General features: G+C 50.3%; 12 protein-coding genes across 12 annotated transcripts; 7 read left to right on the top strand and 5 right to left on the bottom strand.

The window, feature by feature from the left end:
* Window positions 1-346: 346 nt before the first annotated feature.
* On the top strand, window positions 347-5,256 carry Bathy06g03390 (predicted protein; the record flags this gene model as incomplete). Its single annotated transcript, XM_007512407.1, has 2 exons — window positions 347-3,179; window positions 3,347-5,256. The coding sequence occupies 2 exons, from the start codon at window positions 347-349 to the stop codon at window positions 5,254-5,256; spliced, it is 4,743 nt and encodes a 1,580-aa protein (XP_007512469.1).
* Window positions 5,257-5,939: 683 nt separating this feature from the next.
* Window positions 5,940-6,566, top strand: Bathy06g03380 (predicted protein; the record flags this gene model as incomplete). The annotated part of the gene is made up of 1 exon (XM_007512605.1): window positions 5,940-6,566. One exon carries the CDS (start codon window positions 5,940-5,942, stop codon window positions 6,564-6,566), a length of 627 nt encoding a protein of 208 aa, XP_007512667.1.
* Window positions 6,567-6,884: 318 nt separating this feature from the next.
* On the top strand, window positions 6,885-9,207 carry Bathy06g03370 (unknown protein; the record flags this gene model as incomplete). The annotated part of the gene is made up of 2 exons (XM_007512342.1): window positions 6,885-6,895; window positions 7,191-9,207. The coding sequence occupies 2 exons, from the start codon at window positions 6,885-6,887 to the stop codon at window positions 9,205-9,207; spliced, it is 2,028 nt and encodes a 675-aa protein (XP_007512404.1).
* Window positions 9,208-9,410: 203 nt separating this feature from the next.
* On the bottom strand, window positions 9,411-11,956 carry Bathy06g03360 (Heat Shock Protein 70, cytosolic; the record flags this gene model as incomplete). Its single annotated transcript, XM_007512600.1, has 2 exons — window positions 9,411-11,387; window positions 11,894-11,956. The coding sequence occupies 2 exons, from the start codon at window positions 11,954-11,956 to the stop codon at window positions 9,411-9,413; spliced, it is 2,040 nt and encodes a 679-aa protein (XP_007512662.1).
* A 294-nt stretch (window positions 11,957-12,250) lies between these two features.
* On the top strand, window positions 12,251-13,129 carry Bathy06g03350 (predicted protein; the record flags this gene model as incomplete). Its single annotated transcript, XM_007512751.1, has 1 exon — window positions 12,251-13,129. One exon carries the CDS (start codon window positions 12,251-12,253, stop codon window positions 13,127-13,129), a length of 879 nt encoding a protein of 292 aa, XP_007512813.1.
* Window positions 13,130-13,248: 119 nt separating this feature from the next.
* Bathy06g03340 (SET and MYND domain-containing protein 3) lies at window positions 13,249-15,453 on the bottom strand (the record flags this gene model as incomplete). The annotated part of the gene is made up of 1 exon (XM_007512656.1): window positions 13,249-15,453. One exon carries the CDS (start codon window positions 15,451-15,453, stop codon window positions 13,249-13,251), a length of 2,205 nt encoding a protein of 734 aa, XP_007512718.1.
* Window positions 15,454-15,721: 268 nt separating this feature from the next.
* Window positions 15,722-16,768, bottom strand: Bathy06g03330 (predicted protein; the record flags this gene model as incomplete). Its single annotated transcript, XM_007512391.1, has 1 exon — window positions 15,722-16,768. The coding sequence occupies one exon, from the start codon at window positions 16,766-16,768 to the stop codon at window positions 15,722-15,724; it is 1,047 nt and encodes a 348-aa protein (XP_007512453.1).
* A 481-nt stretch (window positions 16,769-17,249) lies between these two features.
* On the top strand, window positions 17,250-17,741 carry Bathy06g03325 (unknown protein; the record flags this gene model as incomplete). Its single annotated transcript, XM_007512737.1, has 1 exon — window positions 17,250-17,741. One exon carries the CDS (start codon window positions 17,250-17,252, stop codon window positions 17,739-17,741), a length of 492 nt encoding a protein of 163 aa, XP_007512799.1.
* Window positions 17,742-18,007: 266 nt separating this feature from the next.
* Bathy06g03320 (protein of unknown function UPF0060) lies at window positions 18,008-18,377 on the top strand (the record flags this gene model as incomplete). The annotated part of the gene is made up of 2 exons (XM_007512528.1): window positions 18,008-18,334; window positions 18,369-18,377. 2 exons carry the CDS (start codon window positions 18,008-18,010, stop codon window positions 18,375-18,377), a joined length of 336 nt encoding a protein of 111 aa, XP_007512590.1.
* Window positions 18,378-18,458: 81 nt separating this feature from the next.
* Bathy06g03310 (predicted protein) lies at window positions 18,459-19,139 on the bottom strand (the record flags this gene model as incomplete). Its single annotated transcript, XM_007512634.1, has 1 exon — window positions 18,459-19,139. One exon carries the CDS (start codon window positions 19,137-19,139, stop codon window positions 18,459-18,461), a length of 681 nt encoding a protein of 226 aa, XP_007512696.1.
* A 73-nt stretch (window positions 19,140-19,212) lies between these two features.
* Bathy06g03300 (predicted protein) lies at window positions 19,213-22,389 on the bottom strand (the record flags this gene model as incomplete). Its single annotated transcript, XM_007512508.1, has 1 exon — window positions 19,213-22,389. The coding sequence occupies one exon, from the start codon at window positions 22,387-22,389 to the stop codon at window positions 19,213-19,215; it is 3,177 nt and encodes a 1,058-aa protein (XP_007512570.1).
* A 777-nt stretch (window positions 22,390-23,166) lies between these two features.
* Window positions 23,167-24,396, top strand: Bathy06g03290 (predicted protein; the record flags this gene model as incomplete). Its single annotated transcript, XM_007512506.1, has 1 exon — window positions 23,167-24,396. One exon carries the CDS (start codon window positions 23,167-23,169, stop codon window positions 24,394-24,396), a length of 1,230 nt encoding a protein of 409 aa, XP_007512568.1.
* Between the last annotated feature and the right edge of the window lie 27 nt (window positions 24,397-24,423).

Raw genomic sequence — 24,423 nt, 5'->3', positions numbered from 1 at the left:
TTCCCCGCTCTTCGTCTCGTGAATTGTGCGTCAATCGTTTCTCGCGTTTCCAAGCGTATAATAAATGGCGACCTTTCAGAATGGGAAACGAACGACAAAAAGTTTCTTCTCGCGCTTAAAAAGAGTCGACTCAAAAAGTATTCCTCGGTTGCAACTCTTACGTGTTCGACAGACCAGAGCGAGCGCTTTTAACCGGTCTTTTCAGTGACGCATTTCGTGTCGTAACTGTCAAAAAGCGTCCACGCTTTGACCTCACTTTTCCCCAATAGAGGAGCGGGACTTCTCTTTAAGAACAACAACAACAACAACGACGACTTAAAAAGCAGCTTTGAAAAGAATCGTCGTCATGGAAAGAGGACACTTGGAAGCGTTGTCCTACCTTTTCGATGCGGCGTGTTTTGGAGGAGGAGGAGGAAAGGACGGGGCGAGAACGAACGGACCACCGGTTTTGGGGAAGTTTTTGATGACTCGGAATTTGACTGCATCGTCGTCGTCATCTTCTGGAGGAGGAGGTGGTGGAAATACTGCCACGAAAACGAACGAGAGCGGCGTTTTGAGAGCGGTGCTGAAAGATGCGAAAGAAATCGTCGGACAAATCCGGAAGAAAAGAGACGAGTGGTCGTTCGCGCGAGCGAATTTCGCGTCTGATTTTACCGCGAATTATCGAAGAAAAATCGGCCACCCTTTGCTGGCGAAACTTCCCTTTCTGTCGTCGTCTCAATCGTCGCGAGAGCAAAATAATAAAGCTTTGTCGAAAGTGTACGAGTTCATCGTCGATCCGTTTTCGTTTTATAAGGAGGTGTGCGTGATTTCTGTTCTCGTGTATTTCGCGAGGCAAACGGCGACGGCGAAACGGCGACGGCATCGACAGCGGAAGGAACGCGTGAAGAGGAGCATATTGAAGCGGATGTCCAAGTGCGAGACGTACGCCAAGTACGTGACTTTAGAGGAAGAGTTGGAGCAGTTTGAAGAGGACGAGGAGGAAAATATCGCGATTACGTATTGTTCGAGCGATAAAAGAGGATTGAAGGGTGGGAAGTTCGGGAACAGTTTGAACGGATTGTTTCGATTGAGTCATAGTAGTCATAACGGTACAAATACCAAAGAAAGTCACCACAGAGAAGACCAACAAACGAAGAGCAGTAGTTTTGACCAGAAAAAAGAATCGATGGATAACGACGACTTTGGGTGCGTCGGGTTTCAAAGGCAACACAAAAGAGAGGAAAAGTATACCGGTTTTACGCCGAGAGAGTACGATCGCGCGTTAATCGCGGAGCAGTTGAGAGTTTTGAGAGTGCAAAGGAACTCCGGAGACGTCGAGGAGATCATGTTCGGTTTGAGAGCGGAACTGTTGAGAAACTTAGGGAACATGTCCAACCTCGGGAGGCGGTTACACGCGCCCGTCGGAGGCGTACCGAAGTTAGTCCGAGAATACATAAACGAGGTGAAGACGTGTTTGAAGCTCATATCGAACGATTCGCAGATTCCCGTGACGGAAAAGCTTTCGTTTTTACAAGAAACGAGACACGTGTTCGGGAGAACCGGTTTACTCCTTTCCGGTGGAGGAAGTTTAGGAACGTTTCACATCGGCGTGTGCCGAGCGCTCAACAGGAGAAATTTGTTGCCGCGAGTGTTAGCTGGGTCTTCCGTTGGAAGCATCATAGCCGCGGTGGTGTGCACGCGAACGAGCGAGGAGTTGCACGATTTCTTTAGCGACGAAAACTTTGAATCCGCGTTGCCGGATTTGACTTTCTTCTCCGGCACGGACTTCTTAACTTCTATGTTTCATCTGGTCAAAACTGGAGGCATGCACAACATTGATTTCTTCCAAAAGTGTTTGAGAGATTTATACGGCGATTTGACCTTTCAAGAGGCGTACGATAGATCTGGCGGAAGAATTTTGTCCGTCTGCGTTTCCCCGGCGGACGCCCGACCGGGCCAAAAACCGAGACTGTTGAACTACTTAACGTCACCACACTTGGTCATCTGGTCTGCCGTCGCCGCTTCGTGCGCGTTTCCATCGTTGTTCCCGCCGCAGCCGTTGTTAGCAAAAGCACGGAACGGCGCGTTTGTTCCGTGGCAATCCAGCGCGAACGAAGGCGGCAAAGGTCGCAAAACGCAGCGCTGGCGCGACGGATCTTTACAAGCCGATTTACCCATGGAGGCGTTGTCGCAACTGTTCAACGTGAACTATTTCATCGTCAGTCAAACCAATCCGCACATCGTTCCAATTTTAAGAATAAAACGATGGTTTGCGTCTTTGCACCCCACGCTTTCGTGGATTGCCGATTTCGTCGAGTCTGAGTGGAAGCACAGATGTCAACAATTTCTCGAGTTTATCCCCGGCGCGGACGTTTTGGACGTGGCGAAACTGTTCGGCCAAACGTGGGAAGGTGACGTGACCGTCGTCATGGCGTATGGGTGGAAGCACTTAAGAATGATTCAATCCAATCCGACGAGAGAACACTTATTCGACACGGCTACTTTAGGCGAACGCGAAACGTGGCCGAAACTCGGCGCGATTGAAAACGCGTGCGGCATCGAACATACTTTGGATGAGTGCGTCCGCGAATTGAGAGAGATGAAAATGGATCGACGAAACGTCGCCACGCGAGGACGCGTGCCGTCTTGGAACACGCTCAATTATTGCAGTCGAGGCTCGTTCGAGCACATGCTGGCGCGCAAACAATCTGAAGCGTTAACTGCGAACGGTAGCAGCTACTCTTCGGACATTCAGCACAAGCACCCGTCTCAGAGAAACGGCGAAAAGAGTCGCTCGCGTTCGCGCGGTCGAGGAACCCCCGGTGAACAATCAGACGGAAACGAAACTGGACCAGGAAGTCCCATCGTTAGTGACTTCTTGGAAAGATTCGTGCCAGGCGTCGCGCGTCGAAACAGTCAGCGCTCTTCCGTCAACGTCTCCGACGAAGAAGAGGACGAAGAACGAGAACAAGAAGGCGCTCAAAACCAACAAACCTCTTCTCGAAAAATCAAACGCGTCGGCTCTCTCATCTTCGACAACTGCGACCCGGACGAAATCGAACCGAGAGATATCATCGAATCCGCGATGTCTTTAGAGACCTTACCGTTCGACGAGAGAGAAAAAGTCCTCAAATCCGAAGCCGAGAAAGCTTTGCGGGACTTTCGCAAGGATAAGAAACAAAGGAGACCGGTGGAAGGTACGCCTCGAGGAGGTGGGAAAACCGGCGGGCGTCTTCTCTGATGTTAGAAATACGCTGGAATATGTACGCGTTGTTTACCTTTCAAAGCCCACAAGACTCCATTTCTCTTTCTCCGAAAAAAAGGTTTCGACGACCCCAAAAATCTCACACACACTGACGCGCAGAAACACAACATCAAACACAAACTTTGTTCGCACGCTTTTACAACATCAACATCAACAACATCTCAAAATCATCACACACACTATTTAATAATACAATCATGTCCGCGTGGGGTAACAAAACTTCCACTAATGCTAAATCATGGGACGACGACGACGAGGAGAAGCTCCCGGATTTCCCCGGTTTAGGGGACAGTTTCGGTCCGCCGCCAACCACGAATGCGACGACGGGGAGTTCCTCCGGCTCGCAGTTTCCAAGCTTAGGCGAAGCGCAAAAGACATCCAAGAAAAAGAAAGGGACGAAACTCTCCTTAGCGGAGTTTTCCGGGATTACCAGCTCCGTGTCCGCGCCGATTACCGACGATAACGTGTACAGACCGTCCCGAGGAGGATCGGGTGGAGGATCAGACCACGTGGACGTGTACGCGCTCCCGAAGGCGCCGAATCGAGAACGAAGAGAGGAAGAGGAAAGCGAGAGACGACGACCAGGGGAGTTAGGTGGGGCGTTTAAAGATTACGGCGGGGACAGAGGTGGTGGCGGTGGCGGCGGGTACGGCGGCGGGAGAGATCGAGACGAGGACGCAGGCGAGAGAGGCGATAGGTACGATCGAAGAGGCGGCGAGAGAGGCGATAGGTACGATCGGAGAGGCGGCGATCGGTACGGGGACAGAGGAGATCGGTACGATCGGGATCGGAGAGATGAGTCATCTCGCGGCGGAAGGAGAGACGACGATCGCGATTTCGACGAAGACGGGAGAGAGCGAAGGCGCGAGCCGGAACCGAGTCGCGCGGATACCGGAGATTGGTCGAAGAGAGCGGTGTTGCCGGAAAGAGAAGAAAGACGTGGTGGTTTCAGAGACCGCGGCGATGGGGATCGGCGATACGAGGATCGAGGAGAAGATCGACGAGGAGGAGGCGAACCGCGCGAACCGCTGGGACCGAGTCGCGCGGATACCGGCGACTGGTCGAAACGAACGAGCGTCAGAGAGGACGATCGATACGAACCCGTTCGCGAGCGTCCGCGATTGAATTTACAAAAACGATCGGAAGGTGCCGATAAGAAAGCCGAAGCACCCGCGGGTTCTTCCAGTCTTTTTGGCGGCGCGAAACCGGTGGATGTGAAGTACGTCGAAGACGCGCCGAGAGCGCCCGTTCCCGAACGTCGCAAATCCGGCGAATTCGAACGCAGAGAACGCAGAGAACCGCGAAAAGAGGAGGAATTGCGAGAAGCCTCCGCGGAAGAACTCGTAAATCGACCGAAATTGCAACTGAAAAAACGCGAAACGCCTGTTGGAGAATCGACTTCCGAGGCCAGAAGTTCCCTCTTTGGCGGCGCCAGACCGCGAGAAGAGGCTTTGAAAGCTTCCGGTAAAGACTGGTTAGAAGAAGATAAGCGCATAGAAGAAGCCAAATTGGAGGAAAAGAAACGTTTAGCAGAGTTAGGTGATAAGAAAAAAGACAGCAGCAGCGGCAGAGGTGGCGGCGGCGGTGGAAGCAGTCGCCAAATCTCCAAAGAAGAGCAAGAGTTGAAGGACAAAATCGCGGCGCTCAAGAAAGAAAACGAAGGCGACGACGCCACGGACGAACGCGCCGCTGAAATCGACCAACTCTACGAAGACTTGAAAAAGCTCAGAGTGAGCGGAAGAGACTCTCGACCGGCTCGCAAAGAGAGCAACGCCAACAAATCTTCGTCGTCCGAGAACAACGGCAAAAAGCAACAACCGTCGTCAGAAAAGAAACCAGCCAACGTCCCAGACGCGGACGGATTCATCTCCGTCAAGGAAGCGCCGGCGAAAAAGAACAGCAGCGAAAGGAAAGAGCAAACCGAAACAACAAAACCAGCCGGGGAAAACGGAAACGGGACCGCGAATAAGAAATCGAACGTGTTCGATTTACTCGGCGAAGACGAATAAACGAGAAGAAGAAAAAGGAAAAGAAAAACGCCGAACGAAACCGGCGCAACCGAAGAAGAAAAAAGCCCGCGTCGTTTCCGGCGCAGGCGCGTTTAATAACACCACGAATACTACGTATACTAACACTGCGAGAGGCGTCGTCTTTTCTCGTCTTATCTCTAGTCTTTTCAACCTCTTCCTTGTGAAACGGCACCTCTTTTCCCTCACAAAAAAAAAAACAATTCTTCCTCTCACATATTCATCATGTTCAAGAGACTGTTCGGTAACCCTTCTTCTTCGAGCGCATCATCTGGTCGTCCTTCGTCTTCATCCTCCTCTAAAGGTGGTTCTGGTTCTGGGTCGACGACGAGTGGGCGAGCCGCGTTCGATGCCGTCGATAAGTTGAAAGATGTGCGTCTCAAAAGTGTTTTCGGGGGGATTTGATTTCGTTCGTTCGTTCGTTCGTTCTTTCGCGCGTTAAATGGTGTCTCTCTTTACGTCGTTTTGCGAGAGAAGACGCTTAAAAACGACGATGCAGACGCGCGCAGTGGTTTTATCGCTCTCTAGCGAAGATCTCTTCTTTTCTTTTTTCGCATCGATCTTCAACATCACTGAGTAGTAAACTCACCATCATTTCTCTCTCACATCATCATCGTACAAAACACGATGACGCCGGGGACGACTACAACACGAAGACTTTGGAAATGCTGGATAAACGCGAAGCGTTATTAATCAAAAAGATATCCACGGAACTGGAAAAAGCGAGAGAGTTCAACCGCTCGGGGAACAAACGAGCCGCCTTGCAATGCCTGAAACGGAAAAAGTTATACGAGTCGCAGTGCGAAGTGGTTGCAAATCAACAGTTGAAATTACAGGAACAGATGATTGTCCTCGAGGGATCGAAGGCGACGGCGGAGACGTTCAACGCGTTAAAATCCGGAGCAGGAGCGATGAAACAATTGGCAAAAGAAACGGACGTGGATAAAGTGGATAAAGTTATGGACGAGATTAGCGATCAGACGGAGAAGATGAGGCAGGTGAACGAGGCGTTAGGGCAACAAGTCGGGTACGCCGCCGAGTTGGACGAGGACGAGTTAGAGGCGGAGCTGGCGGAGCTGGACGCGTTGGACGTGGAAGACGCGCTTTTGCAGAAAGAAATCGAAGAACTGGAACCTGGGTTTACTACTCAAAGTAAAGAAGAGGTGGTGGTAATGCCGGACGTGCCGAAGATGAAAGCAGTGCCGAAGATGCCCGCGAACGTGAAGAAAATCGCCTCCACCGAAGAGGAGGAGTTGGAAGCGCTCAGAGCGGAGATGGAGCTGTTGGGATGACGACGATGATTTTTTGATGGATTTTAAAGTCCTCTGTCACTTCTTCTTCTTCCTTTTTAGCAAAAAGCAGCAGCATCACCAGCGGCGGCCGAATTCTACGTTGTAACATTATACTATTTGAATACTACTACTAAAAGTTTCCTTTCGCTTTCGAGCGTAATCAATGAGAAGCAGAGAGAGGAAAGAGAACCAACCGTTGGGATAAATTTCGCCACATTAAAATTTTCATCATCAACACGTCCTCCTCCTCCAATCCTCGCTCGAGACGAGACGGCCTTTGCCAGAAAAGCAGTAGTACTAGCACAAATTGATTTTTGAATGGATCCAACGTGCGCGCTTCTTTCTTCTTAAAACCTTTTCCCTTTGTTTTTCTGCATCAGAAAGCCGTCACATGTCCGTTGAAACATTTCCCGTGAACTGACGCATCACATTTGTTGTTTCTTCTTCACGTCATCATCGTCTCATCAAAAACAGATTCGAGTTCTCCGCGCCGAAATATTACGATTTCATTTCCCACCGCCAACGCGGCGAAAAGAGACGGAAAGAAAAGGAAACAGAAACCGCGGAGATGTACTTCGAAACGAGCGAGAAATTGAACGGTACGTTTCCTTTTCCCCACTAAAGGGAAGAGTTTTTGAAATTCCTTGGGGGGGTGCACACATTATCGTCGTCTCTTCTTACGCGACGATTTTTTTTACGAGGATATATCATCACACAACCGTTACACTCACGTTTGTATTATCACTACACGCGCTGTTTCGCGCATTTTGGTCTTTGTTCAAAAACAACAGGATTACTTTCCCCGCGCGCGACGAATCCGACGAATCTGAACCCGTGGGAGTTGCCGCCGCCGTTGCCGTGGGAAAAAGACGCTCGAGAGACAGAAGGTCCGAGGTCGTACACGCCGCCGAGTTCACCGCCGTGGTCGCACGTGGCAACGAGTCACGACGCGGAGGTGTTCGAGAGCGGGGAAGAAGAGGAGAGTGAGAGGAAGAAACAACGACGACGGCAATTCGCGCGGGAGAGGGTGGAGAAGAAAATTGTGAGCAAGCCGGCGGCGTTGAGGAACAAACTTGTCGAGAGAGTCATCACGGGAACGCAACCGGTGAGAAGGCGGTCGCCGAGGAATTTGGAGAGGAAGGCGTATAATTTCAGTCGTAATGCTGCGAATAGCAGACCTCGTGAGGTAGGGGTGAAAGAAACGGCGGCATCGATTCGCGAGAAGCGTCAAATGGACTCGAGGATGCGCATCGAGGCGGTGGCGAAGAACGCCGAGTTACGAGCAAAGAGAGTGAATTTGATGCACCGTCGAGCGTCGACGACGACTGTTCAGGAGGGGGAGGAAGAGGAGGAAGATGTGAACAACGATTACGGTCCTTCGGTGACGCAAGTGGTCGGGGGCTTTGAAAGAAAACGAAGACAAGTGGACGAGACGCGATGGACGCTGGCTGAAAATAAAGAGTACATCACCGGTACTCAGCCAAGGAAGCCATCTAGAGAATATATAGAAGAGAAAAACCGCGCGACGGCGACGGTAAAACGGAACGTGAAACGCGTGACATCGACGCGTAAGTATTACGGTTTTGGATCGACGTACACGTCGCCGCCAAAAAAAGCAACGAATCAGAAGCGACGAAGAGAGGACGACGAACGGTTTTACGAGGAGGAGGAGGAAGAGTTTCAGCAGCACTGGCCGCCACGCACGACGGCGGCGATTTCGCCGCACCTTCAGACAGCCTCGCGCGCGAAAGGACGCGCGGCTATGGAAGCGGCGAAGAAGGAAGCGGCGGAGAGGCGCAAGATGAACGACACGGTGAAAATTTTCAATCGACCAATTGCCGCGGTGCGAAAACACCAGACTTTTACCACTACCACTATCGCCGCCGTTACTGATACGACGAATGATTCGAGCTTGGAGCAAGCAGATCCGAACTATGATGTATTTGAGTTCACTCCGGAGCCTATTGAGTTTGGCGGCAGACGCCAGTCTAACTTGATGAATAAAACCGCCAAGACGCCAAAGTCAAACGCGCAGAAACTCGGCGCCTCGACGCAACCGGAACCGTTCCGACTGGCGACGGAGAAACGAGCAATTATCAATCGCCGACAGTTTATGAAAGATAGGCAAGCTGAACTTGAACGCGAAACGTACGCTTTCAGCAATAAGAAAGGTACGGCGACGCAGAGCAGAGTCGTCGCGAAGACGCCGACGAGAACAAAATCGTCGCCGGCAGTGATGTCTCACGATTCCTCGGACGAATTCCTGGTAGATGTCACGGGACGCGCGTGTACCACGCCCAAACCGTTCAAATTGCGAGGTGCTGCGATTTCAGAGCGAAGAAAAGCTGTAGAAAAGCGAGAGAGAGAGCAACAGCACGTCATGAAGACGCCAAAACTTCAAAAATCGACGGGCTTGAACAAAAAACACGTCGGCGCTCGAAAAGGTCCGGTACGAGGCTCGAGGGCGGAAGATAGAGCAGTATTCGCGGAGATTAATAGCGAGAATAATAATAATATGAACAGTGCAGCGGCGGCAACGGCGAGAACGATAACAAAAAAAGAAGCGCAAAACTTGCTAAAGAGCGCTTTGAAAGCGCCCGGCACGGCGGGTAGGAAAAGACAAGTAACTTTCAACAAATAGAAGATTAAAGTGCAAAGAGAAAGCAGAAATGCGAGCAGGTACCAGATACAACAATTGACCAATATAGGTTATCACTTTGTTAGATTAAAATGCAAAACTGTAATGTGTTTTCTTCTACTACTTGTATGTGTTGGTTTTTAAATTTCTCCTTCGTCTCCTCTCTTTCTCGCTCTCGTATTCTCATCCGCGCTCTCGCTTGGCTCTTAATCGACTTCTTCGATCTTCGGGCCCGAGGAAGCTCCGCCGGCACCTTCCGCTCCACCTTCGGCACCGCCAAAGTCCGCGCCAGGCGGCGGCGCGCCGCCAGCTTGGCCGTACATCTTAGAGATGATCGGGTTGCACACGCCTTCGACTTCCTTCAATTTGTCTTCGAACTCGTCGACTTCGGCGGTTTGGTTACCGTCCAACCAAGCGATGGTCTCGTCAATCTTCGCTTCGATCGTTTTCTTATCTTCCGGATCTAACTTGCCGCCGACGTTTTCGTCGCTCATCGAGTTGCGCATGTTGTACGCGTAGTTCTCCAAACCGTTCTTCGCGTCAATCTTCTTCTTGTGCTCTTCGTCTTCCGCTTTGTACTTCTCGGCTTCTTGGACCATTCTTTCGATGTCTTCCTTGGACAATCTTCCCTTGTCGTTGGTGATGGTAATCTTATTCTTTTGGCCGGTGGACTTATCTTCCGCAGACACGTTCAAGATACCGTTCGCGTCGATGTCGAAGCAGACGTTGATTTGCGGGACGCCTCTCGGCGCCGGCGGGATGCCTTGCAATTCAAATTTACCCAACAAGTTGTTGTCTCTCGTTCGCGAACGTTCGCCTTCGAAAACTTGGATCAACACGCCCGGCTGGTTGTCAGAATACGTGGAGAACACTTGTTCTTTCTTGGTCGGGATCGTCGTGTTTCTCGGGATCAACACGGTCATGACACCGCCGACGGTTTCCAAACCCATCGACAACGGCGTGACGTCCAACAACAACAAGTCTTGGACCTTTTCGTTACCTTCGCCGGACAAAATGGCAGCTTGGACGGCGGCGCCGTACGCGACGGCTTCGTCCGGGTTGATGGACTTGCACAACTCCTTGCCGTTGAAGAAGTCGGAGAGCAATTGCTGAACCTTCGGGATTCTCGTGGAACCGCCGACCAAAACGACTTCGTGGACTTGGCCCTTGTCGAACTTGGCATCTCTCAAGCACTTCTCGACTGGTTCCATGCACTTGCGGAACAAGTCCATGTTCAACTCTTCGAATCTCGCTCTCGTGATGGAGGTGTAGAAATCGATACCTTCGAATAAGGAGTCGATTTCGATGGAGGTTTGCGCGGTGGAGGACAAAGTTCTCTTGGCTCTTTCGCACGCGGTTCTTAAACGTCTCAACGCTCTGGCGTTGCCGGAGATGTCCTTCTTGTGCTTTCTCTTGAACTCCGCGGCAAAGTGGTTGCTCAAACGAGTATCGAAATCTTCACCACCCAAGTGCGTGTCCCCTGCCGTTGCCTTGACTTCAAAGATGCCTTCTTCGATGGTCAACAAAGACACATCGAAAGTACCGCCTCCCAAATCAAAAATCAACACGTTCTTCTCCGCCGTGGACGAGTTCTTCTTGTCCAAACCGTACGCGATCGCAGCCGCGGTCGGTTCGTTGATAATTCTCAAGCAGTTCAAGCCGGCAATGACCGCCGCATCCTTGGTCGCTTGTCTTTGGGAGTCGTTAAAGTACGCCGGCACGGTCACGACGGCGTTCTTCACGTCTCTCCCCAAAAACGCCTCGGCGACTTCTCTCATCTTCACCAAAACCATGGACGAAATCTCCTCCGCCGCGAACGTCTTCTTCTCCCCGTGAAACTCAACTTCAATCATCGGTTTCTCCGCTTCCCCTTTCACGATCGTGTACGAAAACTCCTTCATGTCGTGTTGCACTTGCGGATCGGAAAACTTTCTCCCGATTAACCGCTTGGCGTCAAAGACGGTGTTTTTCGGGTTCATCGCGACTTGGTTCTTCGCCGAGTCGCCGATTAATCTTTCGGAATCCGTGAACGCGACAAAAGATGGCGTCGTTCGGTTCCCTTGGTCGTTGGCGATGATTTCCACTCGGTCGTGTTGCCTAAGTTTGAAAAGAAAAGTTTCATTATTTTGGTCAGTATTATTCGTTCTAAAAAGGAGTAGTAAAACAACAAAACTCTTCGTCTTCTTCACTTTAAAAAAAAAAAGACAGACAGACCAGAAAAAATTTCAGAGAAACCCTAAAAAAAGAAGAAATCTTGGCACCAAAAAAAAAACTTTTTGTCCTCTTCTTTTTCTTTTCTTTTCCCGCCCAAAAGAGAGAAAAAAGAAGCTTTCAGAAGCTTCTTTCTTTCGTGCTTTCGTTCTTCTCCTGGGGTGCCATCATCTTCTTTCATCATCATCATCATCATCGCGCGGGAAGGCAAGGAAAAAGCACACCACCAGGCGCGATGATGGAAACTCGTCGCAAGAGCAACAGATGTATCTCTGTTGAAATCGGACACGACGCGCGAGATTTTTTTTTTTACGCGGAAGAGAGGAGACAAGTGGAACGCGCTTTCGATCATTTCCAAAAGCACACACCGCCGACAAAACGAAAATGAATTGACGAAGCGTCGGGTGTTTCCTCCTCATCATCATCCAAACGAAAAATAAAAAAAAAAGAACAACAAAGAATAGAGAACTCACCACACGCCGACGCAGGAGTACGTCGTCCCCAAATCGATCCCGATCGCTGGTCCTTCTGATTTAGACATATTTGTATGTGTATTAGTTAGTGTGTGTTTTAAGTAATTTTTTATGAGTGCCGACGTAGACGGAGCGAGCGTTTTTTTGTTCAGAGAAAAATTTTGTTCTGAAACCCTAAATTTTATTCCGAGCTCTTTCTGAGTCGAACTGTTTTTGTTCTTCATTTTTGTTGCGCTAATTAAATCGAGTTGTTTTAACGATGAGACGACGGAGGACGACTTTTGCTGCTGCTTTTGCGAAGAATAACGAGAGGAGGAAGAAGAAGAAGAAGACGCAAAAGTGAACGCTTTTTCTTGAAAAGAATGAAACCGAAACAACTCGAATCGGAATTGCAAGACTTGAAAACGTTTTCAACCCCGAAACAGAATTTGGAGCAATACGCGACGACGCCTTTATTGGCGACGAGAGTGTTGCACGTCGCCGCGGTGGAGTTTGACGACATCGAGGAGAAATCGGTGATTGATTTAGGCGTAGGGACGGGGGTGTTGGCGATTGGGGCGAAACTTATGGGAGCGGGACACGTGCTCGGAATCGACGTGGATAGAGACGCGTTGGAGGAGTGTAAGGAGAACTTGGAGACGTACGAACCGGAGTTGGAGGTTGAGTTGTGCTTAATGGACGTGGTTGAGTTGATTCGGCGGTACGATGATGATGAGGACGAGGAGGAGGAGGACGTAGAAGAAGAAGAAGGAAAAAGCGAGAACGTGAAAAGGAAAGATTACGTGTGGCCGCGAGCGGATACGGTGTTGACGAATCCACCATTTGGCACGAGAAGGAAAGGTGCGGACGTGGCGTTTTTAGCCGCGGCGATGAAAATGGCCGAAACCGCGGTGTATTCATTCCATAAGACGTCCACGAGAGAGTATATTCAGAAAGTAGCGGTGAAAAAATTAGGCGCGAAGAGCGCGAAAGTCGTGGCCGAGATGAAATACGGCTTAAAGAATCAATACGGGCATCACAGAAAGGAAGAGGTGGAGGTATTTGTGGACGTGTGGAGAATAGAGCCGCCGCCAAAGGCGGCGAAAAGAGATGACAACGACGACGATGCTGAGATGTTCGAACAAAACTTGAGAGATTTAGCCGCAAACATCGAAGAGTTACAGCTGAGCGCGCGTCAACGCAAGGACAAGGAAAGAAACAAAAATAGCAACAAAAATAGCAATAATAGAAGACGATGGTAGTACGTAGATCTTTACATCTTCTTGTGTATTTATATGTAGTATGTGAGTTATGTGCGCGCGCGTGCGTGCGTATTCTTCTGCACTCTCTATAATTCTAAAATGGATTCTTCTATTCTTCTTCAGAAAGCGTCGTCATCCGACGAACAAAGGGAATCCGCCTCTTTTAAAACCTGCTCTCGCATCATTTTGCACGTGTGCATCGCCTCTACCAATTGCTCGACGACGGTGCTATCTTCGCCGACAACTCTGGAAACTCCCGAAGCTAGCTCCTTTGCTTTTTCTTTAATCTCGTCGAGGCTCTCGATGATACTCGCAGGTGCGCTCAAACGCGCTCCAACGGCGTACGTATCCGCCATGAGACGCTCCAACAGCAATTTCAGGACGGCGACGTTATGAACGGCGATTTGCGGATGGTGATTCGGGTAATACTTTTCGAAAGATGGTGTGAGCTCCGTGCCGCAGTCAAACGCTATCTTCCAATCTTCGAAAAGAACCGCGGCGTTCATGAACGACTCCAACGCCTTGACACGCAAGTGGTGTCCTCGCGCAATGCCAACGGAAGCGCCAAACAGCGCCGATCTTGTATCGGTTAAACTATTAAATCGATCCCAAGCGCGGTTTAACGAGCTGCCATCGGAAACATCTCCCGAAGACGTCGAGCTTAACTTTTCTACCAGTTCAAACGCCTGACAAAACCGTTCGGCAATTTCAGCAACGACGACGTTTTTACAATCGCCCCACGTTTCGACAATCAATCGCGTCTTCTTTTTGTTACTCTTTTTACTTTTGTTCGACTGACCGTACGTCTTCTGACCCGCAAATTCAGGGTCCTTCGATAAATCGCCGTTTGTTTCTGTTTCTTCTTTATCCTTCTCTTTATCTTCATCGTTTTCCCCGTCATCACCTTCGTCGTCGTCGTCGTAGTCTTCATCGACGCTCTCTTCCAAGTTGAAGCTCGCCAACGCGCTGTTGTCTTCAAAGAATCCACCGCTTTCTTCCCCAAAGAGTCGATATATGTGGCATCCACCGTCGACGATACCACCAGACGCGCGCTCGACTTGAAACCAGCTCCTTTCTTCGTCTTCGTCGGTGTATTTCGGCGCACGAGACAACGCGCGCAACTTATGTCCGCCAATCAAAGGAATTTCGGAAAGAGGCAAAAGATCTTCCTGCCCCTCCTCCTCCTCCTCCCCGTCATCATGTAAATCAAACCCGTAGTTCGACTTTAACGATTTCGCCCTCTCTCGCTTTGGTTTCATTAATTCGTCGTACGAAATCGTCAACTCTTCGCCCGGCAACACGTCTCGCAAACATCGGACAATCATCTTCTTGCCTCTAAAAGTCGCGAAACAGTTTGGATTTTCCGAATGATTCATCATCGCCGCCACTGGATAGACGCCAATCCCATACGGTCGCAACTCATCGTCGCACAACGTGTGGCAATTCAAACGCAACTTACCAATTAGTTTTGCTAAATCCGCCACCGACGGTATGTCCTCGTATTCTCTCTCGTACCTCTCCGCTCTCTCCTCGTCCGATACCACGCTATCGTCCACGTTCAAAGAGTGCGTCAAATACGCTCTCGTCATCGCCGCTAAAGTGTAATCGCTCGGGTTGTTCAAACCAAACGTCTTCGACTCTTCACCGTGCGTTAACTGGTCGAAGACAGTCGAGTACCCTCTGCCTAATCCCAACTGTTCCGTCTTCCCTTCGTCGTCGTACAATCGCCCGGTCGGAGCCGCGAGAGCGGTTCGTTTCGTCTTCCTTGATTTCTCTTCGCTCGCGGGTACTTCGTTCTCCGCGTTGTTCTTGTTCTCATTAGTATTCGTTTCGTTCTTCCTCTCTCGTTGCATTCGCCACACGATTTTACTCGCCAACCGTACCATTGCCTTTGGCGCTCGCAACTGACAACTCTTCAGCGCTTTCGTTTCTTTATCGTAGCCGTCTTCCCAATCTTTCAACTGGTTCTCCCTCGAAAAATATCTCGCAAATTTGGTCGCCGAACACCGTTGCAACTGTTGTTGTCGATTTTGTTGTTGTTGTTGTTGTTGCCGTGGCGACTCTGATGAGTTGTTGTTCACGTTACTGTTGTTCACGTTAAAGTGATCCTTCGACTTCTCGAACGTGAAGTGGTCGCGTTCGTGGAGCCCGTCGTCTCGGAGAACCGCCGCATACGGGACCGATTGAAAAACGACCGAGCCTTGTGTTAAAGAAGAAGAAGAGGAAGCGATTAAGCCTCTGTTTTTGGCGCCGGGAAAGCGACCGAGAGAAAACGAAAGCCCGCGTTCTTCTTCTTCTTTTTCCACGAGAGGTTCTTTCGTCATCGCGACGACGTAAACGACGTAAACGACGTAAACGAAACGTTTTCTCTCCGAAGAGTGAAGAAAAGTTTCGAAATCTGAACAAGACTAAGACAAAAAGAAGGAAAAACAACATTTAACGAGTGAAAGAGTATAGTAGTATTTGCAGTATTAGATGATGATTTCAAACGACAAAACATCCGCGAGATGCGTGATCTCTCTCTCTCTCTCTCTCTTTAACAATTCTTTCTCTTTCTCTCTCTCTCTTTTTATTATCAAACTTTTTTTTTAATTAAGCCGTGGTCGGTTCGATGCGCATGCGGTCCAACTGCTTTTGCGTGGGCAACTTCACCTTGGTCGCCAAGCCCAACTTCTTCAACCCCCAAATCAAATACCACGTCATGTCCACTTGCCACCACTCCAACCCGTGTCTGGCGCTAAATTCGAACGCGTGGTGGTTGTTGTGCCACCCTTCTCCAAATGCTAAAATTCCAACCGATAAGTTGTTTCTGGACAAGTCGCCGGTGTTGTACGTTTGTTTGCCCCAGCAGTGGGCGACGGAGTTGACCGCCCAGGTGATGTGGTACACCCAAACAGTTCTCACGCAGAAGCCCCACACTAAGAAGGGTAAACCGCCGAGGAGGTATAAACCTAACGCCGACGCAGCGATGTGCCACATGTACGTCTTCTCCAAGAATTGGTAAAACGGCTGCGCGGCCATCTCCGCGGCGTTGGATCGATCGCCAACTCTTTCGATGGTCGCTTCGTTGTCCAACAACCATCCCATGTGCGACCACCAAAAGCCTTCATACGGCGTGTGCGGGTCTTTCGGAGTATCGCAGTGTTGATGATGATATCTGTGCGACGACGCCCACTCGATCGGGTCGCCTTGGACCGCCAACGCGCCGCAATACGCCAACGCGTACTCCAACCATTTCGGCGTTTGAAACGACTTGTGCGACAACTGCCTGTGGTAACTCAACGTGATTCCCAAGCACCCGGTGATGAAATACATGACCCAAAAGCAGTTGAACGCTTGCCAGGTGAAGTAAAACGGCGCCAACAACGCGCCAACGTGCATGGCACCAATAAACGACACGTACGTTATATCCGTCCCCAACCACTTTCGCACAAACGCGTTCTTCTTCGGACTGGCGATAATATCGGACAAAAACACCTTATGCGCTGGTTTCACTCCTTCCCACGCGCCTTTCGCCGCCGCCGCGGCTTCGCTGTTCACCGCCGACCAAATCTCAGACGCTTTCTGCACCCCTTCCTGGCCAATTCTCTGCCAAGACGTGAGAAGGGTCTTCTTCTCGTTGGACGAATCCTCCGGCATGGTAATCGCTCGTCTGGGGCCAACCGCGTCGCCTCTTCTTTTCGTTGGAGTCGTCGTCGTCGTCGTATATCCATAACGATGACTAAAATGATTCTCTGTGTTTACTCTTCTGTCGTTTAAAGCGTTCGCGTGTAACGTCCTTTTATTGTTCTCGTTGTTATTCCCTGTTTTTGTAAGTACGAGAGAAGAGAGAAAGAATGAATGTCAGAACAAAAAAAAAAATTCTCTCCTCCTTTGCGTCCACCTTTCTTTACAGCCACACTTTCTGAGCCACACGATGGATCTTCTTCAACGCCCCCTTCTTTTTTGATTGATTTTGTAGGAAACAGAAAGAAAAAGAGAGAAAAGAGAGGAGGAAAACTTTCTCTCCTCTCCCTCTGCCGTCGTTTTATTCTCTCTCTCTCTCTCTCTCTTGTGAGAGAAGATCTCTCTCTTTGCGCGCGCGCAAAACTCCTCGGAGATCGATCCGAGATCGCGGACGATGAAGATACCGCAGAGCAGTACTCGTACTCGTCGTTTGCGCGCGCGCGCGAAAAAGCACCAAATCTTCTTCTCCGAGAAGAAGAAGAAGAACACACGAGAGGAGAGAATTCAAACGTTTTTTTCTTTCCCGAGAACGAAGCGACCGACGAGAAAGAAGAAAAACAAAGAGATAAAGAGAGATTTTCAAGCCTTACCGAAAGAGGAGAGAACCACTCCTTTTCTTCTTCTGCTATTCGTGTTAGTATTCTTCGTGCTATTACTGCTGCTGCATCTGTCGCTGCTCGCGTGTACTCGTTTGTTGTTTGCAACCGCGCCTGCGTTTCGCGGGCATCGGAGCACGTTTATCGTCATCATTATTCTTTATATATTCGTTCTTTTTGTGTATTATCTCGCTTTTGTTGTTTGGGGGTCAAAAATTTCTCTCTTTCTCTCTTCCTCTTTCTCCGAAACGACAGACAGACAGACACACACTCTGCGACCACTCGAGTGAGAGAGATCCACGACGAAAGAGAGGTAAAGGTGTTGCGAGCGCTTCTCTTCTCTTTTCTTTCTTCTCAAAAGCGATACGAAAGTTTTGCGTCGTAACTCTTCTTCGCGAGAAAGAAATGAGGCACGACGTGAAAGCGTCGTCGACGTCGAAACTCGATTGGATTAGGGTGTAATACCCTAAATAAAATGTTGCGAACGTCTCCCCCCTTCTGCATTGGAAAACACTTCAAATGTGCACACGTTTGAACAACATCTCACGTAAAGGAAATGGAAGCAACGAACGGCACTGTGGCAGCTTCAGAGGAAGGAAACGATAAAAAAGAGTGGACTACTATTCTCGCGTTCCAAAGCGTCTTCTTGTTCGCAGTCGCGGCGGTGCTCGAAATCTTAGGCGGGTGGCTCGTCTGGCAATTTGTTCGCGAGAAGAAATCGATTTGGTACCTTTTACTCGGGTTCGTTATTTTAATGGCATATGGCGTAATCCCTACTTTACAACCGTTGGAGGATTTCGGCCGAACGTACGCGGTGTACGGAGGGGTGTTTATCGTTTTTAGTTACGCTTTTGCGCGAATAGTGGATGGGTTTAAGTTGGATGTGGGCGATTACGTTGGATGTGCGGTGAGTTTAGTCGGGGTAGTTATCGCCGTGGCGTGGCCGAGGGAGGGAGGCGGTTTGAGTTAGAGTACGTTGTAGTAGCAGTAGCAGTACTAGTATATCATTATTTCCTCTCAAACACCATCCCGACGCTTTTCATTTCCCTCGCGTCGCCGTCGTAATCCACCGGCACCGAGTGACTCTGAATAGCCAACATCGTCTTATCGAACGTCGAGTCTTTCACGTACGCTCTCACGTTCGCCTTCGCCGGCGGATTCATCCACGTCGTCACATCGATCGGTGCGGAAACGTTGAACACTGCCGTGGTTAAGCGTAAAATATCCCCAACCTTTACTCTGCCATCTTTTGAAGCGTTTGAATCCGGAACAATCTCCACAACTTCTATCCGCGTCTCGACGCTTCGTTCCACTCTCGTTTCCTCCAAAATCAAACCGAGAGGCCGGTCGATTTCGACCGCGACTAACTCGCCGGTATACTCGATAGCGGTCGTTTGCATTTGAGTTCCGCCTAAATCGAGCGAAATTGTTCGTTTCTTTGCCTTTTTATCCGTCTCCCCGTCTTCTTCTTGCCCGGTGAGCGCTATGTCGAATCGGTCTTGGCCAACTCCAGAACTTCTTAAAAGCGTGACCGCATCATCGCTTCGTCGTCGTCTTCCATTCGAGGAGGATAAAAAAGCTCGCGTTCTTCTTGTTCGAGAAGACGACGAACACGAAGGATTACCACTCGCGGAGGAGGAGACGGAAGCGCATCGTCGCGCGAGTGATGACGAGACGTGGTAGTTCATTATATATAAAGAGTTTCCCGTGAGGTGATGTTTTGACGATTTTTTCATTGTGTTGTTGTTCAGAAATATTTATCTATTTCGACTGATTCTTAAACTCCCACTCGTTGGCCATTTTGACGTAAGTGTTGATGGAATCTCTCAGTCTGGTCAAGTCGATCGGTTTCCGTCCGGTTTCCTCGAAATTCTTTTGCTCGTTGGTTAAGATTTTCGTCTGCCACTTGTTTTGCAAGCGGTCGTAATCCGCCGACGAGGCGTGCTTCGGATGGTTTTGCGCTCGGTATTCCATGGCAAACTCTTGGACGATATCGCTGACGATGGAGGCGAAGGAGAGGGAGTGCGGGTCATCGAATTCGTCGTTTCGTTTGGGAGCGGAAGGGGCGTCGGTGGAACGCGGGGGAGGTGCGCCGGAAGGGAGCGGAGGATTGACGGGCGGGTGCGCGCTAAAATTAGCATCCATTCGCTGGCGTTTTGCGCTCACTCCGGCGTAACCGCCGACACTGGTGTTGTAGTTGTTGTACCCGTTATTGTTGTAGCCGTTGTTGTTGTTGTTGTTGTTGTAATTATTATAGTTTCCGTTACTGTTGTAGTTGTTGTAGTTTCCACCACCACCTTCTCTGCCACCGGTGTGGTTCGAGTACGGCGGATATTGGCGGTTGGACGGCGGTTGGTGTTGTTGCTGCTGTTGATTGTAATAGTTTTGGTACCCACCATTCGCTGCAGCTGGCATCGCCGGCGTTGTTTGCGATTTCCATCCACTCGGTAAAGCTCTGCCAATCGCATCTCTTTGGTGCGCACTCCCCGGCGTGTTATTCGCCGCGATACCTGGTGGACCTCGTCCTCCCGCGCCGGCGAATCTCGGCGGGGGCGCTAAGCCGGTTCGATTGAATCCCATGCCGCTTCCTGGAGGCGGCGGGCCAGCAGAATTGAATCCACCTCCTCGACCACCCATGGTTGTCGCACTCCCCGGCGGCGCACTACTACCAAAACCACCGGCACTTCCTGGAGTTCGCATGGGTGGTGGTGTTCCCGTTCGAAACCCGACGACGCCGTTTGGCGCCATACCGGCGCCCATCGGAGTCCCCATTCCACCGCGCATGAAACCTCCACCCGGTGTCATTCCACCCCCGTTCATGTTTATACTATTATTCGCATTTGCACTATTCAAACGTCTAATACTCTCCGGCTCACCTTTATCGATAATGGTCCCTTGCGGAACTTTCTGGTTCGCAAACTCCGTGGCGACTTTTTGCAACTCAGAGTCCTTCGCGTATCGTAACTCACCGAGTAAATCGAAAAAACTCCCTCTCGCCGTCTTCGTGTCGCGCATAGCCGCTAACGTTGCTTCTTTACACACGGTCAACCAGTTTCCTAAAACTCTCAAAACCTTTCTCAACAATGGAGCTCTTTGCGGAGAGCACAACGCGCCGCCTAATCGACTGATGCACGTCTGCAACGCGCCCGTCCCGCCTCTCTCGGCGAGCACTCTTTGTAGTTGCGTGCTTCCTGTCATCGATATCGCTTCTAAAAGTAATCCCAAATCTCTCTCGGAAACTTGCGACTCGCCTTTTTCGTCCACTGGGTACGCCAAGTTGAACATTTGAATCGATTTGAGACACGCTTTTTCGTTGCGCAAAGCGCCCTTGGAGTTGCGCAAATCGTCCATGGCGACGTCAATTTCCGAACGTCTTTGAGATGCGCTGGAAATGCCGCCCCATTTGGCAGCGTACGAACCAGCTGGCGCGCGCACGCGCGATCGTCCGCCGCCGCCGCCGCCGCCGCCACCACCACCAAAGCTCGGCACTGATCTCTTCTCCGCTTTCAATCGTTGTTTCTCCTCGTTTTCGTATTTCTTTTCGCGCGCCTTTTTCGCGCGATCGTACGCTTTTTGTTCCTCCGGCGGTCGCCATTTCTTCTCCTCGTCTTTCAACTTTTTCGATTCAGAGCGTCTGAAGGATCCACCCTTCTCTTGTTCGTGTTGTACTCGGGCTTCCTTTTCTTCTTTCACGATTTGGTCTTCGTCGCACTCCAACATCACCGGCGTTTCGTCCTCCAAGTGAATCTTTTCCTCGTCGTCGTCTTCGGAATCGTTGGCGTACTTCTCCGCCTCTCTCGCGGCTTTCGCACCGCCAATCCATCCGCAACACGCGGCGGTATCGCAAAAACATCTCATAGGTTTTTCCCCGTACCTTTCAAACTTGTAATCGATGGTAATCTCTTCCCCCGGTTGAATCTCTCTCAGCGCGAAAACGCCGATGCACAACTCGCCTTTTACCATCCATTTTTGCGTCTCGCAGTTTGGATCGCACGAGTGGTTCAAAAACCTCCCAACGCCGCCTCTTTCCGTGGCATCGATAGTTTCCGAACTCGACAAAGTCATGAAATAAAAGTGCCGCCTCTTTTCCCTCGCGTATTGCCTTTTCCTCTCCTCGTACGCTTCCTCGTGCAACACCTCGCCGACGTACTCCAACACGAACTCGCCCGGTTTAATATTCTCCTCCGAGAACAATCCGTGTCCTTTCTTACTCGACCGTTTGACCTCTAACTCTTTAAACTTCTTCCTCGAAAACCTCTGGTTCTTACACGCGGTCGAACACGGACAAAATTTAGGATCGCACTCGGTTAACACCAATCTGTTCACGCACTCTTCCTCGCATCCGCTTCCGGTCTCCGGGTCGATGGCGCAGTTACACACCATGATGTCGTCCTCGGTTAACTTCCTCGGCTCTCTGTGTTTGAAGATGTTCCGCGAGACTCTCGACCAGACGTGCGCGTTTTCGATTGGTTTGCACATCATGGTATCGTCGTCCGAATCGTTCGAATCGTCAGAGTCGTTTGAATTTTTTTTCTTCCTCCACCCACTCGCTCCATCTTTTTCCTTCTTTGTCTTCTTCTCATCATCGTCTCCTCCTTTCTCACTTTTAACTCCCAACTTCTCTCGTTCGTCCTCTTCGTCCTCCTCTAAAATCTTCCTCCCGATTTCCTCCGCTTGTTTCCTCTTTTGTTCTTTCTCTTGCGCTTTCATCAGGACGTCGATTTCATCGTCGAGTAATTCCTGAGGATCATCGCACGTGCTGAACTCTTGGTGGAAGTTTTTGTGGCAAAACCATTGCTCGTGTTCGCCTAACTTCAAAGCGACAAAGTTCGGCACTCGTCGCCAGACTTGGCACGAGTCGCACTGGACCCACGCGTCCGTGGTTAAAGGCGTTTGCGCGAGGAGGTCTCTGAGCGTTTGCGAGTATCCGTCCTCCATCGTTTCTGAATGAATTCGTTTCGACGACGATGGAATTCAAAATGTCTCTTCCAATGAAAGAACAACACAACAATACCTTCAGCAAAGAGAGAGAGAGAGAGAGAGAGAGAGAGAGAGAACGAGCGCGCGCGCGCAAAAAACGCGAGAGAAGAGAGAAAGAACGAAAGACACTACTCTGAAAGAATAAAAGAACGAAAAGTGCTTCTTCTTCTCTGATTTCTTCTTCTTCTTCTTCTTCGCTTCGTTCGTCTTCTCGTCCTTCTTCTTTATTTACAATGAAGCAATGCAACAGAGAGAGAGAGAGAGAGAGAGAAAAAAGAGAGAAAAAAGAAGAGAAAAAAAAAACAAAACAACGACCAAAAAATGAAAAAATCAAAACACAACGACCAAAAAAAGAGCAGAGAAAGAGCAACTTTTTTTGACGAGCACGTTCTGCGACACACTTTTTATATATTCTTCTTTTCACCGAGTTTAAAAGGAGAGAGGAAAGAAAGGAGAGGACGCTTTGATCTTCATAATAACGCGCAAAAACACACAGAAAACACGCGCGCGCGCGAAAAAGAAAGCGTTCGTCGACAAAACCACACACGATTCTTCACCGAAACGAGAGTCTCTTTGAGGAGGAGGACAAAGGGAAGAGGAGATTCGTGGAGCGCGCGATTTTGAAAAATTCGTGAAGCGATTTGTTGAAGAAAGACCGTTGAAGAGGAGACGTTTGGATCTCAAATTCTCTCTCTTCTCTCTCTCTCTTTATATATTCTTCTGTCGTGAAGAAATATGAGCAATAACGGAAATCCGTTCCAACAGACCGGCGATGGGGGAGGCGGCGCGTGGGGCGGGTCGAACGCCGGGGGCGGGTCTTTGCAAGAAACGACGACGACGACGACGGTACACATCGACGACGACGACGAAGATTCCACGGAGTTTTCCAATCCGTTTGCACCACCACCATCAGGAGGAGGAGGAGGAGGAGGATCGAGCAGCACGGCGCCGTCACCACCGGCAGTAAAAAGCAGTTATAAGAACAGTAAGAAAGCGGCAACGGACGTGTACGAAGCGCCGACAGGGGCGGTCGCGAGAGATTCTGGGATGGACACGTTTGGCGCGTACGGCGGCGCCTACGATAACGCCGCCACGACGAATCCGCAACAACAACAACAACAACAACAACAACAAGAGAAAAGAGGTGGGGGTGGATTGTTTGGAGGTGGGTTTGGGTTTGGCGCGTTTGGTAGTAGCAGCGGTGGCGGCGTTGGAGGAGGAGGAGATAAGTCTTTAGCCCAGCAAAGGAAAGAACTCGAAAAGCGCGAGGGGGATATCGCGCGACGCGAACGCGAGCTCGCCGCGAGAGAAGCCGCCATGCGCGCTAACGGTGGCAGTGGAGGGCAACAAGTCAACAACTGGCCGTTTAAATTCTGGGCGATCGCGTACCACAACATCGACGCGGAAATTCCTTCCCAACACCAAAGAGCCGTGCGGATGTGTTACTACTCTTACCTCTGCTTAGTTTTGGCGTTATTCATGAACCTCTGCGCCGTCACCGGCGCGTTCTTCGTCGACGGCAGAGTCGTCTCTTGGTTAGTCGCCATCATCTACTTTCTCGCCGGCGTCCCCGGCGCGTACTTCATCTGGTACCGTCGCCTGTACATGGCGGCGAAAAACGACTCGGGTTTGAAATTCGGCTGGTTCTTCCTCATGTACCTCGGCCACTTGGCCTTCATGGTCTACGCGTGCATCTCCCCACCCGGTGGCGCCGGCGACCAGTGGTCCTTAGCTGGAATGATGGTCATCAAATCCGCTCTGAACAAAGATAAAGTTTTAGGCGCGTTTTACGCCGTCGCGTTTTGTTTGTTCGCTTTAGACGCCGTTCTCTCGGTCGTCTCCATGCGGCTCGTCTGGACGAGCTTCCGAGCTGGTGGGCACAACGCCAGCACGGTAGGGGCGCAAATGGGCGCACAAGCCGCCAGTGGTGCCGCAGGCCGGTCCGCATTGCGCTCGGTCGTTTGATTTTTTAATTATACTATTCTACGTCGT

This window comes from Bathycoccus prasinos (assembly GCF_002220235.1).
Source record: "Bathycoccus prasinos genomic : Chromosome_6".
NCBI lineage: Eukaryota > Viridiplantae > Chlorophyta > Mamiellophyceae > Mamiellales > Bathycoccaceae > Bathycoccus > Bathycoccus prasinos.
The sequence above is the reverse complement of the archived record's forward strand: the minus strand, read 5'-3'. Positions and strand labels throughout refer to the sequence as shown.